Source organism: Phasianus colchicus, chromosome 31 (genome assembly GCF_987193195.1).
Source record: "Phasianus colchicus chromosome 31, bPhaCol1.hap1.1, whole genome shotgun sequence".
In the NCBI taxonomy this organism is placed as follows: Eukaryota; Metazoa; Chordata; class Aves; order Galliformes; family Phasianidae; genus Phasianus; species Phasianus colchicus.
Window position 1 is genome coordinate 3,180,512 of NC_143466.1, and position 15,956 is coordinate 3,196,467.

General features: G+C 65.2%; 1 protein-coding gene and 1 long non-coding RNA gene across 2 annotated transcripts in view; both read left to right on the forward strand.

Annotated features, from left to right (window-relative positions):
* The window catches only part of POLD1 (DNA polymerase delta 1, catalytic subunit), a 52,727-nt gene that overhangs the window by 28,928 nt on the left and 7,843 nt on the right, over positions 1-15,956 (forward strand). Inside the window, exons 14-20 of the mRNA XM_090127492.1 lie at positions 119-235; positions 2,743-2,856; positions 6,072-6,219; positions 7,731-7,826; positions 10,961-11,098; positions 13,858-14,033; positions 15,518-15,670. Coding sequence (XP_089983618.1) covers positions 119-235; positions 2,743-2,856; positions 6,072-6,219; positions 7,731-7,826; positions 10,961-11,098; positions 13,858-14,033; positions 15,518-15,670 — 942 coding nt within the window. The remainder of the gene's footprint in view (positions 1-118; positions 236-2,742; positions 2,857-6,071; positions 6,220-7,730; positions 7,827-10,960; positions 11,099-13,857; positions 14,034-15,517; positions 15,671-15,956) is intronic.
* LOC149914268 (uncharacterized) lies at positions 11,108-13,849 on the forward strand. The gene is made up of 3 exons (XR_016460591.1): positions 11,108-12,239; positions 13,154-13,674; positions 13,791-13,849. It is a non-coding gene; the product is annotated as an uncharacterized LOC149914268 (long non-coding RNA).

Consider the following 15,956-nt stretch of genomic DNA (forward strand, 5'->3'; position numbering starts at 1 on the left):
GTCCCCATAGATGTCCCCATGGATGTCCCCATAGATTTCCCGCATGTCCCCATCGATGTCCCCCCCGTGTCCCCCGCTGTCCCCACGGACGCCCCCCAATGTCCCCCCGTGCCCGCAGTTACTACGATTCGCCCATCGTGACGCTGGACTTCAGCTCTCTGTACCCCTCCATCATGATGGCCCACAACCTGTGCTACACCACCCTGCTGCCCGCCGGCGCCGCGCAGCGCCTCGGGTCAGCGGGGTCACGGGGTCACGGGGGGTCAGCGGGGTCACGGGGTCACGGGGGGTCATGGGGATCAGCGGGGTCACGGGGTCGTGGGGGGTCGTGGGGTCATGGGGGTTAGTGAGGTCACAGGGTCATGGGGGGTCAGCGGGGTCATGGGGTCATGGGGGGTCAGTGGGGTCATGGGGGGTCAGCAGGGTCACGGGGTCGTGGGGGGTCGTGGGGTCATGGGGGTTAGCGGGGTCACAGGGTTATGGAGGGTCATGGGTCAGCGGGGTCACAGGGGGTCAGCGGGGTCACGGGGGGTCAGCAGGGTCACGGGGGGGCAGCGGGGTCACGGGGTCATGGGGGGTCATGGGGATCAGCGGGGTCATGGGGATCAGCGGGGTCATGGGGTCATGGAGGGTCATGGGGTCATGGGGATTAGTGGGTCACAGGGTCATGGAGGGTCATGGGGGGTCAGCGGGGTCACGGGGGGTCAGCAGGGTCACGGGGTCGTGGGGGGTCATGGGGTCATGGGGTTAGCGGGGTCACAGGGTTATGGAGGGTCATGGGGGGTCAGCGGGGTCACAGGGGGTCAGCAGGGTCACGGGGTCATGGGGATCAGCGGGGCCACGGGGTGATGGGGGGTCATGAGGTCATGGGGGTTAGTGAAGTCACAGAGTCATGGAGGGTCATGGGGGGTCAGCGGGGTCACGGGGTCATGGAGGATCATGGGGGGTCAGCGGGGTCATGTGGGGTCAGAAGGGTTACGGGGTCATGGGGATCAGCGGGGCCACGGGGTCATGGGGGGTCAGCGGGGTCATGGGGTCATGGGGGGTCAGCGGGGTCACGGAGTCATGGGGGGTCATGGGGTCATGAGGGGTCAGTGGGGTCACGGGGCTCAGCAGGGTCACGGGGTCATGGGTCAGCGGGGTCATGAGGGGTCAGCAGGGTCATGGGGAATAGCGGGGTCACAGGGTCATGGAGGGTCACGGGGGGTCAGCGGGGTCAAGGGGGTCAGCGGGGTCACGTGGGGTCAGCAGGGTCATGGGAGGGTCATGGGGGCAGCGGGGTCATGGGGGTCAGTGGGGTCATGGGCGGTCAGCAAGGTCATGGGGGGTCACGGGGTCACAGGGTCATGGGGGGTCATGGGGGTCAGCAGGGTCATGGGGGGTCACAGAGTCACGGGGTCATGGGGGATCACGGGGTTCTACGGACTCTATGGGGCTTTTGGGGCTCTGGGATCTCTATGGGGCTCCGGGGCTTTTGGGGCTCTATGATGCTCTGTGGGGTCTCTATGGGACTGTTGGGGCTCTATGGGGCTCTATGGGGCTTTTTGGGCTCTATGGGATCTCTATGGGGCTTTTTGGGCTCTGTGGGGCTCTATGGGGCTCTATGATGCTCTATGGGGTCTCTATGATGCTCTATGGGGTCTCTATGATGCTCTATGGGGCTCTATGATGCTCTATGGGATCTCTATGGGGCTTTTTGGGCTCTGTGGGGCTCTATGATGTTCTATGGGATCTCTATGGGGCTTTTTGGGCTCTATGGGGCTTTTGGAGCTCTATGATGCTCTATGGGGCTTTTTGGGCTCTATGGGGCTTTTTGGGGCTCTGTGGGGCTCTATGATGCTCTATGGGGCTCTGTGGGGCTCTGTGGGGCTGTATGGGCTCTATGGGATCTCTGTGGGGCTGTGTGGGGCTGTATGGGCTCTATGGGGCTGTATGGGCTCTATGGGACTTTTGGGGCTCTATGGGATCTCTGTGGGGCTCTGTGGGGCTGTATGGGCTCTATGATGCTCTATGGGGCTCTGTGGGGCTCTGTGGGGCTCTGTGGGTCTCTTTGATGCTCTATGGGGCTTTTGGAGCTCTATGATGCTCTATGGGATCTCTATGGGGCTCTGTAGGGCTCTGTGGGGTGTATGGGCTCTATGGGGCTTTTGGGGCTCTGTGGGGCTGTGTGGGGCTGTATGGGCTCTGTGGGGCTCTATGGGTCTCTATGGGATCTCTGTGGGGCTCTGTGGGGCTGTATGGGCTCTATGGGACTTTTGGGGCTCTATGGGACTTTTGGGGCTCTATGGGATCTCTGTGGGTCTCTGTGGGGCTGTATGGGCTCTATGATGCTCTATGGGGCTCTATGGGGCTGTATGGGATCTCTGTGGGGCTCTGTGGGGCTGTATGGGCTCTATGATGCTCTATGGGATCTCTGTGGGGCTCTGTGGGGCTGTATGGGCTCTATGGGGCTGTATGGGCTGTGTGGGGCTGTATGGGCTCTATGATGCTCTATGGGGCTCTGTGGGGCTGTGTGGGGCTGTATGGGCTCTATGGGGCTGTGTGGGGCTGTGTGGGGCTGTATGGGCTCTATGATGCTCTATGGGGCTGTATGGGCTCTATGGGGCTGTATGGGCTCTATGGGGCTCTGTGGGGCTGTGTGGGGCTGTATGGGCTCTATGGGGCTGTATGGGCTCTGTGGGGCTGTATGGGCTCTATGGGGCTGTATGGGCTCTATGGGGTGCTGAGCAGCCCCCCCCCCAGGCTGGGCCCCACGGATTACATCCGCACCCCCACGGGGGACGAGTTCGTGACGGCCCAGGTGCGCAGGGGGCTCCTGCCCCGAATCCTCGAGGGGCTGCTGGCGGCGCGGCGCAGGTGGGCGGGAGTGGGGGCCTGGGGTCCCTGTGGGGTCCCTGTGGGGGATGGGGTCCCTATGGGGTCCCTATGGGGTGTGGGGTCCCTGTGGGGGATGGGGTCCCTATGGGGTCCCTATGGGGTCTGGGGTCCCTGTGGGGAATGGGGTCCCTGTGGGGTCAGGGGTCTCTGTGGGGGATGGGGTCCCTGTGGGGTCCCTATGGGGTCAGGGGTCTTTGTGGGGTCTGGGGTCCCTATGGGGTCCCTATGGGGTCAGGGGTCTTTGTGGGGTCCCTATGGGGTGGGGTCAGGGGTCTCTATGGGGTGTGGGGTCCCTATGGGGTCCCTATGGGGTCAGGGGTCTCTGTGGGGTGTGGGGTCCCTGTGGGGTCCCTATGGGGTGGGGTCAGGGGTCTCTATGGGGTGTGGGGTCCCTATGGGGTCCCTATGGGGTCAGGGGTTTCTGTGGGGTGTGGGGTCCCTATGGGGGATGGGGTCCCTATGGGGTCCCTATGGGGTCAGGGGTCTCTGTGGTGTGTGGGGTCCCTATGGGGTATGGGGTCCCCATGGGGTCCCTATGGGGTCAGGGGTCTCTGTGGGGTCAGGAGTCTCGGTGGGGCCTGGGGTCCCTATGGGGGATGGGGTCCCTGTGGGGTCCCTATGGGGTCTCTATGGAGTCTGGGGTCCCTATGGGGTCTCTATGGGGTGCGGTCAGGGGTCTCGGTGGGATCTGGGGTCCCCATGGGGTCCCTATGGGGTCAGGAGTCTCGGTGGGGCCTGGGGTCCCTATGGGGGATGGGGACCCTATGGGGTCAGGGGTCTCTGTGGGGTGTGGGGTCCCTATGGGGTCCCTATGGGGTCAGGGGTCTCTGTGCGGTGTGGGGTCCCTATGGGGGATGGGGTCCCTATGGGGTCCCTATGGGGTCAGGGGTCCCTGTGGGGTCCCTATGGGGTGGGGTCAGGGGTCTCTGTGGGGTGTGGGGTCCCTATGGGGTCTCTATGGGGTCAGGGGTCTCTGTGGGGTCAGGAGTCTCGGTGGGGCCTGCGGTCCCTATGGGGTATGGGGTCCCTGTGGGGTCTGGGGTCCTTGCGGGGTCCCTATGGGGTCCCTGTTGGGTCCCTGTGGGGTGTGGGGTCCCTATGGGGGATGGGGTCCCTGTGGGGTCCCTGTGGGGTCCCTATGGGGTCTCTATGGGGTCTGGGGTCCCTATGGGGTCTCTATGGGGTGGGGTCAGGGGTCTCGGTGGGATCTGGGGTCCCCATGGGGTCCCTATGGGGTCTCTGTGGGGTCAGGAGTCTCGGTGGGGCCTGCGGTCCCTATGGGGTATGGGGTCCCTGTGGGGTCTGGGGTCCTTGTGGGGTCCCTATGGGGTCCCTGTTGGGTCCCTGTGGGGTGTGGGGTCCCTATGGGGGATGGGGTCCCTGTGGGGTCCCTGTGGGGTCCCTGTGGGGTCCCTATGGGGTCTCTATGGGGTCTGGGGTCCCTATGGGATCTCTATGGGGTGGGGTCAGGGGTCTCGGTGGGATCTGGGGTCCCCATGGGGTCCCTATGGGGTCAGGGGTCTCTGTGGGGTCAGGAGTCTCGGTGGGGCCTGCGGTCCCTATGGGGTATGGGGTCCCTATGGGGTCAGGGGTCTTTGTGGGGTCTGGGGTCCCTATGGGGTCCCTATGGGGTCAGGGGTCTCTGTGCGGTGTGGGGTCCCTATGGGGTCTCTATGGGGTCAGGGGTCTCAGTGGGGTCTGGGGTCCCTATGGGGTCCCTATGGGGTCAGGGGTCTCTGTGCGGTGTGGGGTCCCTATGGGGGATGGGGTCCCTATGGGGTCCCTATGGGGTGGGGGTTCCCTGTGGGGTATGGGGTCCCTATGGGGTCTTTATGAGGTCTCTATGGGGTCCCTATGGTGTGTGTGGGGGTCTCTATGGGGTCACTATGGGGTCCCTATGGGGTCAGGGGTCTCTGTGGGGTCTGGGGTTCCTATGGGGTCTCTGTGGGGTCAGGGGTCTCTGTGGGGGATGGGGTCCCTATGGGGGATGGGGTCCCTATGGGGTCCCTATGGGGTCAGGGGTCCCTGTGGGGTCCCTATGGGGTGGGGTCAGGGGTCTCTGTGGGGTGTGGGGTCCCTATGGGGTCCCTATGGGGTCAGAGGTCCCTGTGGGGTTCCTATGGGGTGGGGTCAGGGGTCTCTGTGGGGTCAGGAGTCCCTATGGGGTCCCTATGGGGTCAGGGGTCTTTGTGGGGTCTGGGGTCCCTATGGGGTGCCTATGGGGTCCCTATGGGGTCAGGGGTCCTTGTGGGGTCCCTATGGGGTGGGGTCAGGGGTCTCTATGGGGTGTGGGGTCCCTATGGGGTCTCTATGGGGTTGGGCTCTTTGTGGGGTCCCTATGGAGTCTTTATGGGGTTTCGGGTCCCTATGGGGTCTCTATGGGGTTGTGCTCTTTGTGGGGTCCCTATGGGGTCCTTACGGGGTTTGGGGTCCCTGTGGGGTCTCTATGGGGTTGTGCTCTTTGTGGGGTCCCTATGGGGTCCTTATGGGATTTGGGGTCCCTATGGGGTCTTTATGGGGTTTGTGGTCCCTATGGGGTCTTTATGGGGTTGTGCTCTTTGTGGCGTCCCTATGGGGTCCTTATGGGGTTTGCGGTCCCTATGGAGTCTTTATGGGGTTTCGGGTCCCTATGGGGTCTCTATGGGGTTGTGCTCTTTGTGGGGTCCCTATGGGGTCCTTACGGGGTTTGGGGTCCCTGTGGGGTCTCTATGGGGTTGTGCTCTTTGTGGGGTCCCTATGGGGTCCTTACGGGGTTTGGGGTCCCTGTGGGGTCTCTATGGGGTTGTGCTCTTTGTGGGGTCCCTATGGGGTCCTTACGGGGTTTGGGGTCCCTGTGGGGTCTCTATGGGGTTGTGCTCTTTGTGGGGTCCCTATGGGGTCCTTATGGGGTTTGCGGTCCCTATGGGGTCTTTATGGGGTTGTGCTCTTTGTGGCGTCCCCATGGGGTCCTTACGGGGTTTGGGGTCCCTATGGGGTCTCTATGGGGTTGTGCTCTTTGTGGGGTCCCTATGGGGTCTCTATGGGGTTGTGCTCTTTGTGGGGTCCCTATGGGGTCCTTACGGGGTTTGGGGTCCCTATGGGGTCTTTATGGGGTTTGGGCTCTTTGTGGGGTCCCTATGGGGTCCTTACGGGGTTTGGGGTCCCTGTGGGCTCCTGACGTGCTTTGGGTTCCCCTGGTCCGTGGGTCCTGGCAGGGCGAAGGAGGCGCTGTCCCGCGAGGTCGATCCGTTCCGCCGCCAGGTCCTGGACGGCCGGCAGCTGGCGCTCAAAGTCAGCGCCAACTCGGTGTACGGCTTCACCGGGGCGCAGGCCGGCCGCCTGCCCTGCCTCGAGATCTCGCAGGTGACGGCGCCCCACAAGTGCACTCAGCTGCCCCACAAGTGGCCCCACAAGAGCCCCATAAGTGGACACAGCTGCCCCACAAGTGGACACAGCTGCCCCATGAGCGACCCTACAGCAGCCCTATAAATGACTTCACAGCTGACCCATGAGTGACCCCACAGCTGCCCCATAAGTGGACACAGCTGCCCCATAAGTGAACCCACCTGCCCCATAAGTGATCACAGCTGACCCATAAGTGGACACAGCTGTCCCATAAGTGAACACAGCTGACCCATAAGTGCACACAGCTGCGCCATAAGTGAACACAGCTGCCCCATAAGTGACCCCACAAGAGCCCCATAAGTGAATACAGCTGCCCCATAAGTGGACACAGCTGCCCCATAAAGTGACCCCACAAGAGCCCCATAAGTGGACACAGCTGCCCCATAAGTGGACACAGCTGCCCCATGAGCGACCCTACAGCAGCCCTATAAATGATTTCACAGCTGACCCATGAGTGACCCCACAGCTGCCCCATAAGTGACCCCACAGCTGCCCCATAAGTGGACACAGCTGCCCATAAGTGACCCCACCTGCCCCATAAGTGAACACAGCTGCCCCATAAGTGGACACAGCTGCCCCATAAGTGACCCCACAAGAGCCCCATAAGTGGACACAGCTGCCCCATAAGTGAACACAGCTGCCCCACAAGTGCACACAGCAGCCCCATAAGTGGACACAGCTGACCCATAAGTGACCCCACCTGCCCCATAAGTGGCCCCATCTGCCCCATGAGTGACCACAGCAGCCCCATAAGTGGCCCCACCTGCCCCATAAGTGGCCCCACAGCAGCCCCATAAGTGAACACAGCTGACCCATAAGTGACCCCACCTGCTCCATAAGTGGCCCCATCTGCCCCATAAGTGACCCCAGCAGCCCCATAAGTGGCCCCACAGCTGACCCATAAGCAGCCCCACAGCTGCCCCATAAGTGAACACAGCTGCACCATAAGTGACCCCACCTGCCCCATAAATGACCCCACAGCTGCCCCATAAGTGACCCCAGCAGCCCCATAAGTGACCCCACAGTTGCCCCACAACCAACCCACACCTGCCCCACAAGTTCCCCTAGGATAGCCGGGCTGTGCCCCATAGCTGCCCCATAAGCACCCCATGTTCTGTCCCTACGTGTCCCCATTGTCAATGCCCCCGGTGTGACCCCATGACCTCTGACCCCATGACCTCACTGACCCCATGACCCCTCCTGGCTGCTGTTCCCCTCTGACCCCCATGGCCCTATGACTTCTGACCCCCGTGACCTCTGACCCCTGACCGAGTGACCCTTGACCCCGTGACCTCTGAATCCTATGACCTCCCTGACTCTGTGACTCCTCTTACCCCATGACCCCTCCTGACTGCTGTTCCCCTCTGACCCCCGTGGCCCTATAACTTCTTGCCCCACGTGACCTCTGACTGAGTGACCCTTGACCCCGTGACCCTTGACCCCTGACCCCGTGACCCCTGACCCCACAGAGCGTGACGGGGTTCGGCCGGCAGATGATCGAGCGCACGCAGCAGCTGGTGGAGACCCATTTCTGCGTGCAGAACGGCTACCCGGCCAACGCCAAGGTGGGGGCTGTGGGGCGGGGGGGCGGGGGTCCTATGGGGCACAGGGTCGCTATGGGGCAGGGGGGTCCTATGGGGCACAGGGTCACTATGGGGCGGGGGGGGGCCCTATGGGGCGGGGGGGGGTCAGGGGTCCTATAGGGCACAGGGTCGCTATGGGGCGGGGGGGGGACCTATGGGGTGGGGGGGGGGTCCTATGGGGCACAGGGTCGCTATGGGGCGGGGGGGGGGACCTATGGGGTGGGGGGGCTATGGGGCAGGGGGGTCCTATGGGGCACAGGGTCGCTATGGGGCGGGGGGGGGACCTATGGGGTGGGGGGGCTATGGGGCAGGGGGGTCCTATGGGGCACAGGGTCGCTATGGGGCGGGGGGGGGACCTATGGGGTGGGGGGGCTATGGGGCAGGGGGGTCCTATGGGGCACAGGGTCGCTATGGGGCGGGGGGGGGACCTATGGGGTGGGGGGGCTATGGGGCAGGGGGGTCCTATGGGGCACAGGGTCGCTATGGGGCGGGGGGGGGACCTATGGGGTGGGGGGGGGGCCCTATGGGGCACAGGGTCACTATGGGGCGGGGGGGGGACCTATGGGGTGGGGGGGCTATGGGGCAGGGGGGTCCTATGGGGCACAGGGTCGCTATGGGGCGGGGGGGGGACCTATGGGGTGGGGGGGGGGTCCTATGGGGCACAGGGTCGCTATGGGGCGGGGGGGGGACCTATGGGGTGGGGGGGCTATGGGGCAGGGGGGTCCTATGGGGCACAGGGTCGCTATGGGGCGGGGGGGGGACCTATGGGGTGGGGGGGGGGTCCTATGGGGCACAGGGTCGCTATGGGGCGGGGGGGGGACCTATGGGGTGGGGGGGCTATGGGGCAGGGGGGTCCTATGGGGCACAGGGTCGCTATGGGGCGGGGGGGGGACCTATGGGGTGGGGGGGCTATGGGGCAGGGGGGTCCTATGGGGCACAGGGTCGCTATGGGGCGGGGGGGGGACCTATGGGGTGGGGGGGCTATGGGGCGGGGGGGTCCTATGGGGCACAGGGTCGCTATGGGGCGGGGGGGGGGCCCTATGGGGCGGGGGGGGCGGGGGTCCTATGGGGCACAGGGTCACTGTGGGGCGGGGGGGGGACCTATGGGGCGGGGGGGGGTTTCTATGGGGTGGGGTGGAATGGGGCTGAGGGGTGAGGGGGGGCTCTATGGGGCAGGGTGGGGCTCTATGGGGTGAGGGGGGGCTATGGGGCAGGGGGGTCCTATGGGGCACAGGGTCTCTATGGGGTGGGGTTTCTATGGGGTGGGGGGGCTGTGGGGCGGGGGGGGAGTCGGGGGTCCTATGGGGCACAGGGTCACTATGGGGCGGGGGTGGGGTCTCTATGGGGCAGGGTTTCTATGGGGTGGGGGGGCTATGGGGTGGGGGGGTCCTATGGGGCACAGGGTCACTATGGGGTGGGGGGGGGTCCTATGGGGCGGGGGGGGTTCCTATGTGGTGGGGCGCGATGGGGCAGGAGGGGTCCTATGGGGCACAGGGTCACTATAGGGCACAGGGGGGGCCCTATGGGGTGGGGGGGGGTTTCTATGGGGTGGGGGGGAGTTGGGGGTCCTATGGGGCACAGGGTCACTATGGGGCGGGGGAGGGCCCTATGGGGTGGAGGGGGGTTTCTATGGGGTGGGGGGGTCCTATGGGGCACAGAGTAACTATGGGGCGCAGGGGGGGCCCTGTGGGGCGGGGGTGGGGTTTCTATGGGGTGGGGTGGGGCTCCATAGGGTGGGGGGGGAGCTGGGGGGTGAGGGGGGGCCTTATGGGGCACGGGGTCCCATAAGATGGGGGGGGGTCTCTATGGGGTGGGGTCCCCAATGCCCCCATTGCCCACGATGTCCCCATGTCCCCATTGTCCCCAATGTCCTCATAATGTCCCCAGTGCCCCTATAATGCCCCCATTGCCCCCATTGCCCCCAATGTCCCCATGTCCCCACCGATGTCCCCCCCAGGTGCTGTACGGTGACACGGACTCGGTGATGTCACCTCGGTGTCCCCAGTGTCCCCATAATGCCTCCAATGCCCCCATTGCCCCCAATGCCCCCAATGCCCCCATTGCCCCCATTGCCCCCATTGCCCCCATTGCCCCCATTGCCCCCGTTGTCCCCATTGTCCCCCATGTCCCCAATGTCCCCACCGATGTCCCCCCCCAGGTGGTGTACGGTGACACGGACTCGGTGATGTGTCACCTCGGTGTCCCCAATGTCCCCATAATGTCCCCAATGCCCCCATTACCCCTAAAGCCCCCATTAGCCCCATTACCCCCATTGCCCCCACTGCCCCCATTGTCCCCAATGTCCCCATGTCCCCAATGTCCCCACTGATGTCCCCCCCCAGGTGGTGTACGGTGACACGGACTCAGTGATGTGTCACCTTGGTGTCCCCAATGTCCCCATAATGTCCCCAATGCCACCATTGTCCCCATTGCCCCCATTGCCCCCATTGCCCCCAATGCCCCCAATGCCCCCAATGCCCCCATTGCCCCCATTGTCCCCATTGTCCCCATTGTCCCCCATGTCCCCAATGTCCCCGCCGCTGTCCCCCCCCAGGTGGTGTACGGTGACACGGACTCGGTGATGTGTCACCTCGGTGTCCCCAATGTCCCCATAATGTCCCCAATGCCCCCATTACCCCTAAAGCCCCCATTAGCCCCATTACCCCCATTGCCCCCACTGCCCCCATTGTCCCCAATGTCCCCATGTCCCCAATGTCCCCACTGATGTCCCCCCCCAGGTGGTGTACGGTGACACGGACTCAGTGATGTGTCACCTTGGTGTCCCCAATGTCCCCATAATGTCCCCAATGCCACCATTGTCCCCATTGCCCCCATTGCCCCCATTGCCCCCAATGCCCCCAATGCCCCCAATGCCCCCATTGCCCCCATTGTCCCCATTGTCCCCATTGTCCCCCATGTCCCCAATGTCCCCACCGATGTCCCCCCCAGGTGCTGTACGGTGACACGGACTCGGTGATGTGTCACCTCGGTGTCCCCAGTGTCCCCATAATGTCCCCAATGCCACCATTGCCCTTAATGCCCCCATTGCCCCCATTGCCCCCATTGCCCCCATTGTCCCCCATGTCCCCAATGTCCCCGCCGCTGTCCCCCCCCAGGTGGTGTACGGTGACACGGACTCGGTGATGTGTCACCTCGGTGTCCCCACGGTGGCGGAGGCGATGGCGCTGGGCCGCGAGGCGGCGCTCTGGGTCTCCTCCCATTTCCCCCCCCCCATCAAACTGGAGTTCGAGAAGGTGGGGGGGGGGGCACCCCCAGTGTCCCCAAAGTGTCCCCAAAGTGTCCCCAAGGGGGGGTGGCTGCGTCCCCAGGGGGGTTTGAGGGTCCCCAAAGTGTCCCCAAGGGGCTCTGGGGGGGTCCTGACAGGGGTGGCCATGTCCCCAAGGAGGTCAGGGGGTTTGGGTGTCCCCAATGGGGCCTGGGGGTCCCCAAAGTGTCCCCAAAGGGCTCTGGGGTGTCCCCAAAGTGTCCCCAAAGGGCTCTGGGGTGTCCCCAAAGTGTCCCCAGGGGGGTCTGCGGGGTCCCAAAGGGGGGTGGCTGTGTCCCCAGGGGGTCTTGGTGTCCCCAAGGGGCTCTGGGGGGTCCCCAAAGTGTCCCCAAGGGGGGGGTGGCTGCGTCCCCAAGAAGGTCTGCGGGTCCCCAAGGTGTCCCCAAAGGGGGTGGCTGTGTCCCCAGGGGGGTTTGAGGGTCCCCAAAGTGTCCCCAAGGGGCTCTGGGGGGGTCCCAACGGGGGTGGCCATGTCCCCAAGGAGGTCTGGGGGTCCTCAAGGGGTCCCCAAGGTGTCCCCAAGGGGGGTGGCTGTGTCCCCAAGGGGGTTTGGGTGTCCCCAAGGGGGTCTGGGAGTCCCCAAAGTGTCCCCAGGGGGGTCTGGGTGACCCCAAGGGGGTCTGGGGGGTCCCCAAGGGGTCCCCAAAGTGTCCCCAAGGGGGTGGCCGTGTCTCCAAGGGGGTCTGAGGGTCCCCAAGGGGGTCCGGGTGTCCCCAAATTGTCCCCTCGAGGCTCTGGAGGTTCCCCAGGAGGTCTGGGGGTCCCAAAGTGTCCCCAGAGGGGTCTGGGGGTCCCCACGGGGGTGGCTGTGTCCCCAAGGGAGTCTGGGTGTCCCTTCGGTGTCCCCTGGGTGTCCCCATGTCCCCTGGGTGTCCCTTGGGATGTCCCTATGATGTCCCCTGGGTGTCCCCTGGTGTCCCCAAGGCACCCCCCGGTGTCCCTGCGAGCGTCCCTATGACCCCTGGGCGCCCCCTGGTTGTCCCTATGATGTCCCCATGTCCCCTGGGTGTCCCTAGGAGTGTCTCTGTGTCCTCTGGGTGCCTTTGGTGTCCCCTGAGTGTCCCTTGGGATGTCCCTATGATGTCCCCATGTCCCCAGGGTGTCCCCTGGTGTCCCCAAGGCCCCCCCCCGGTGTCCCTGTGAGCGTCCCTATGACCGCGTGGTGCCCCCAGGGCGTCCCTAGGGGTGTCCCTGTGTCCCCTGGGTGTCCCTTTGGTGTCCCCTGGGTGTCCCTATGACCCCTGGTTGTCACTAGCAGTGTCTGTATGTCCCCTGGATGTCCCTAGGGGTGTCCCTATGTCCCATAGGCGTTCCCAGGGCGTCCCTAGGGGTGTCCCCTGGGTGTCCCCAAGGTGTCCCTAGGGGTGTCCCTGTGTCCCCTGGGTGTTCCTTTGGTGTCCCCTGGGTATCCCTATGACCCCAGGGTGTCCCTAGGAGTGTCCCCATGTCCCACAGGTGTCCCCAGGCTGTCCCTGCGAGCATCCCTATGACTGCGTGGTGCCCCCAGGGCGTCCCTAGGGGTGTCCCCGTGTCCCTTTGGTGTCCCCTGGGTGTCCCTATGACCCCTGGTTGTCACTAGCAGTGTCTGTATGTCCCCTGGGTGTCCCTAGGGGTGTCCCTATGTCCCATAGGCGCTCCCAGGGCGTCCCTAGGAGTGTCCCACTGTCCCTGGCATGTCCCTTCAGTGTCCCAGTGTCCCACAGGTGCCCCCAGGCTGTCCCTGCGAGCGTCCCTATGACCCCGGGGTGCCCCCTGGGCGTCCCTAGGGGTGTCCCCTGGGTGTCCCTTTTGTGTCCCCTGGGCGTCCCTAGGGGTGTCCCCTGGGTGTCCCTTTGGTGTCCCCTGGGTGTCCCTATGACTGCGTGGTGTCCCCTGGGCGTCCCTAGGGGTGTCCCTGTGTCCCCTGGGTGTCCCTTTGGTGTCCCCTGGGTGTCCCTATGGCCCCGGGGTGCCCCCAGGGCGTCCCTAGGGGTGTCCCCCTGTCCCCTTGGTGTCCCTTGGGATGTCCCTATGATATCCCCAGGTGTCCCCAAGGCGCCCCCCGGTGTCCCTGCGAGCGTCCATATGAGCCATGGGTGCCCCCTGGTTGTCCCTAGGGGTGTCCCCCTGTCCCCTGGGTGTCCCTTTGGTGTCCCCTGGGTGTCCCTATGGCCCCGGGGTGCCCCCAGGGCGTCCCTAGGGGTGTCCCCGTGTCCCTTTGGTGCCCCCTGGGCGTCCCTAGGGGTGTCCCCGTGTCCCTTTGGTGTCCCCTGGGTGTCCCTATGGCCCCGGGGTGCCCCCTGGTTGTCCCTAGGGGTGTCCCCGTGTCCCCTGGGTGTCCCTTTGGTGTCCCCTGGGTGTCCCTAGGGGTGTCCCCGTGTCCCTTTGGTGTCCCCTGGGTGTCCCTATGGCCCCGGGGTGCCCCCTGGTTGTCCCTAGGGGTGTCCCCGTGTCCCCTGGGTGTCCCTTTGGTGTCCCCTGGGTGTCCCTATGGCCCCGGGGTGCCCCCTGGGCGTCCCTAGGGGTGTCCCCGTGTCCCCTGGGTGTCCCTTTGGTGTCCCCTGGGTGTCCCTAGGGGTGTCCCCTGGGTGTCCCTTTGGTGTCCCCTGGGCGTCCCTAGGGGTGTCCCCGTGTCCCTTTGGTGTCCCCTGGGTGTCCCTATGGCCCCGGGGTGTCCCCAGGTGTCCCTAGGGGTGTCCCCTGGGTGTCCCCAGGTGTCCCCAAGGCGCCCCGCGGTGTCCGTGCCAGGTGTACTGGCCGTATCTGCTGATCAGCAAGAAGCGCTACGCCGGGCTGTGCTTCGCGTCGCGGCCGGACGTGCACGACAAGCTGGACTGCAAGGGCATGGAGGCGGTGCGGCGGGACAACTGCCCCCTGGTGGCCAACCTGGTCACTGCGTGTCTGCAGCGCATCCTGCTGCACCGGTACGGGGCGCGACATGGGGGGTGTCGGGACATGGGGGGGTGTCGGGACATGGGGGGGTGTCGGGACATGGGGGGGGTGTCGGGACATGGGGGGATATCGGGACGTGGGGGTGACATGGGGATATGGGGACATGGGGGGATGTCGGGACATGGGGGGATATCGGGACATGGTGGCCAACCTGGTCACTGCATGTCTGCAGTGCATCCTGCTGCACCGGTACGGGGCGCGACGGGGGGGGTGTCGGGACATGGGGGGGTGTCAGGACATGGGGGGATGTCGGGACATGGGGGTGACATGGGGGGGTGTCAGGACATGGGGGGATATCGGGACGTGGGGGGATGTCAGGACATGGGGGGGACATGGGGGGATATCGGGACATGGGGGGATATCGGGACATGGTGGCCAACCTGGTCACTGCGTGTCTGCAGCGCATCCTGCTGCACCGGTACGGGGCGCGACATGGGGGGGTGTCGGGACATGGGGGGGTGTCGGGACATGGGGGGGGGTGTCGGGACATGGGGGGGGTGTCGGGACATGGGGGGATATCGGGACGTGGGGGGATATCGGGACATGGTGGCCAACCTGGTCACTGCGTGTCTGCAGCGCATCCTGCCGCACCGGTATGGGAGGGCGGTGGGGGGACATGGGGGAACGTGGGGGGACAAGGGGACATGGGGGGGACATAGGGAACACTACTGCCCCATAGGGACCCATAGGGCTCTGGGTGGGGGTCCCAGTGTCTCCCCCTGCCCCATAGGGACCCATAGGGCTCTGGGTGGGGGTCCTGCTGACCCCCCCTCCCCCATAGGGACCCATAGGGCTCTGGGGTGGTCCTGGTGTCACTCCCTGCCCCATAGGGACCCATAGGTGTCTAAAGGAGGTCCTGGTGTCACCCCCTGCCCCATAGGGACCCATAGGGCTCTGGGTGGGGGTCCTGCTGACCCCCCCTCCCCCATAAGGACCCATAGGGCTCTGGGTGGGGGTCCTGCTGACACCCCTGCCCCATAGGGACCCATAGGGCTCTGGGGTGGTCCTGGTGTCATTCCCTGCCCCATAGGGCCCCATAGGGCTCTGGGTGGGGGTCCCAGTGTCTCCCCCTGCCCCATAGGGACCCATAGGTGTCTAAAGGAGGTCCTGGTGTCACCCCCTGCCCCATAGGGCCCCATAGGGCTCTGGGTGGGGGTCCCAGTGTTTCCCCCTGCCCCATAGGGACCCATAGAGCTCTGGGTGGGGGTCCCACTGACACCCCCTCCCCCATAGGGACCCATAGGGCTCTGGGGTGGTCCTGGTGTCACCCCCTGCCCCATAGGGACCCATAGGGCTCTGGGTGTTCCCAGTGATGGCTCTGGGTGGGGGTCCTGCTGACCCCCCCTCCCCCATAGGGACCCATAGGGCTCTGGGTGGGGGTCCTGCTGAACCCCCCTCCCCCATAGGGACCCATAGGGCTCTGGGTGGGGGTCCCGCTGACACCCCATCCCCTCAGGGACCCGCAGGGCGCCGTGGCCCACGCGCAGGACGTGATCTCAGACCTGCTGTGTAACCGCGTGGACGTGTCGCAGCTCGTTATCACCAAGGAGTTAACGAGGGCCGCCAGCCAGTACGCAGCGCCGCAGGCACACGTCCGGCTGGCTGAGAGGTGGGGGCTGCGGGGGGGGACGTGGGGACATCATGGAGGGACGTGGGGGGACGTGGGGACATCATGGAGGGACATGGGGACATGGTGGGGGGGCGTGGGGATGTCATGGAGGGACGTGGGGACATCATGGAGGGACGTGGGGGGATGTGGGGACATCATGGAGGGACGTGGGGACATGATGGAGGGACGTGGGGACGTCATGGAGGGACATGGGGGGACGTGGGGACATCATGGAGGGACGTGGGGGGATGTGGGGACATCATGGAGGGACGTGGGGACATGGTGG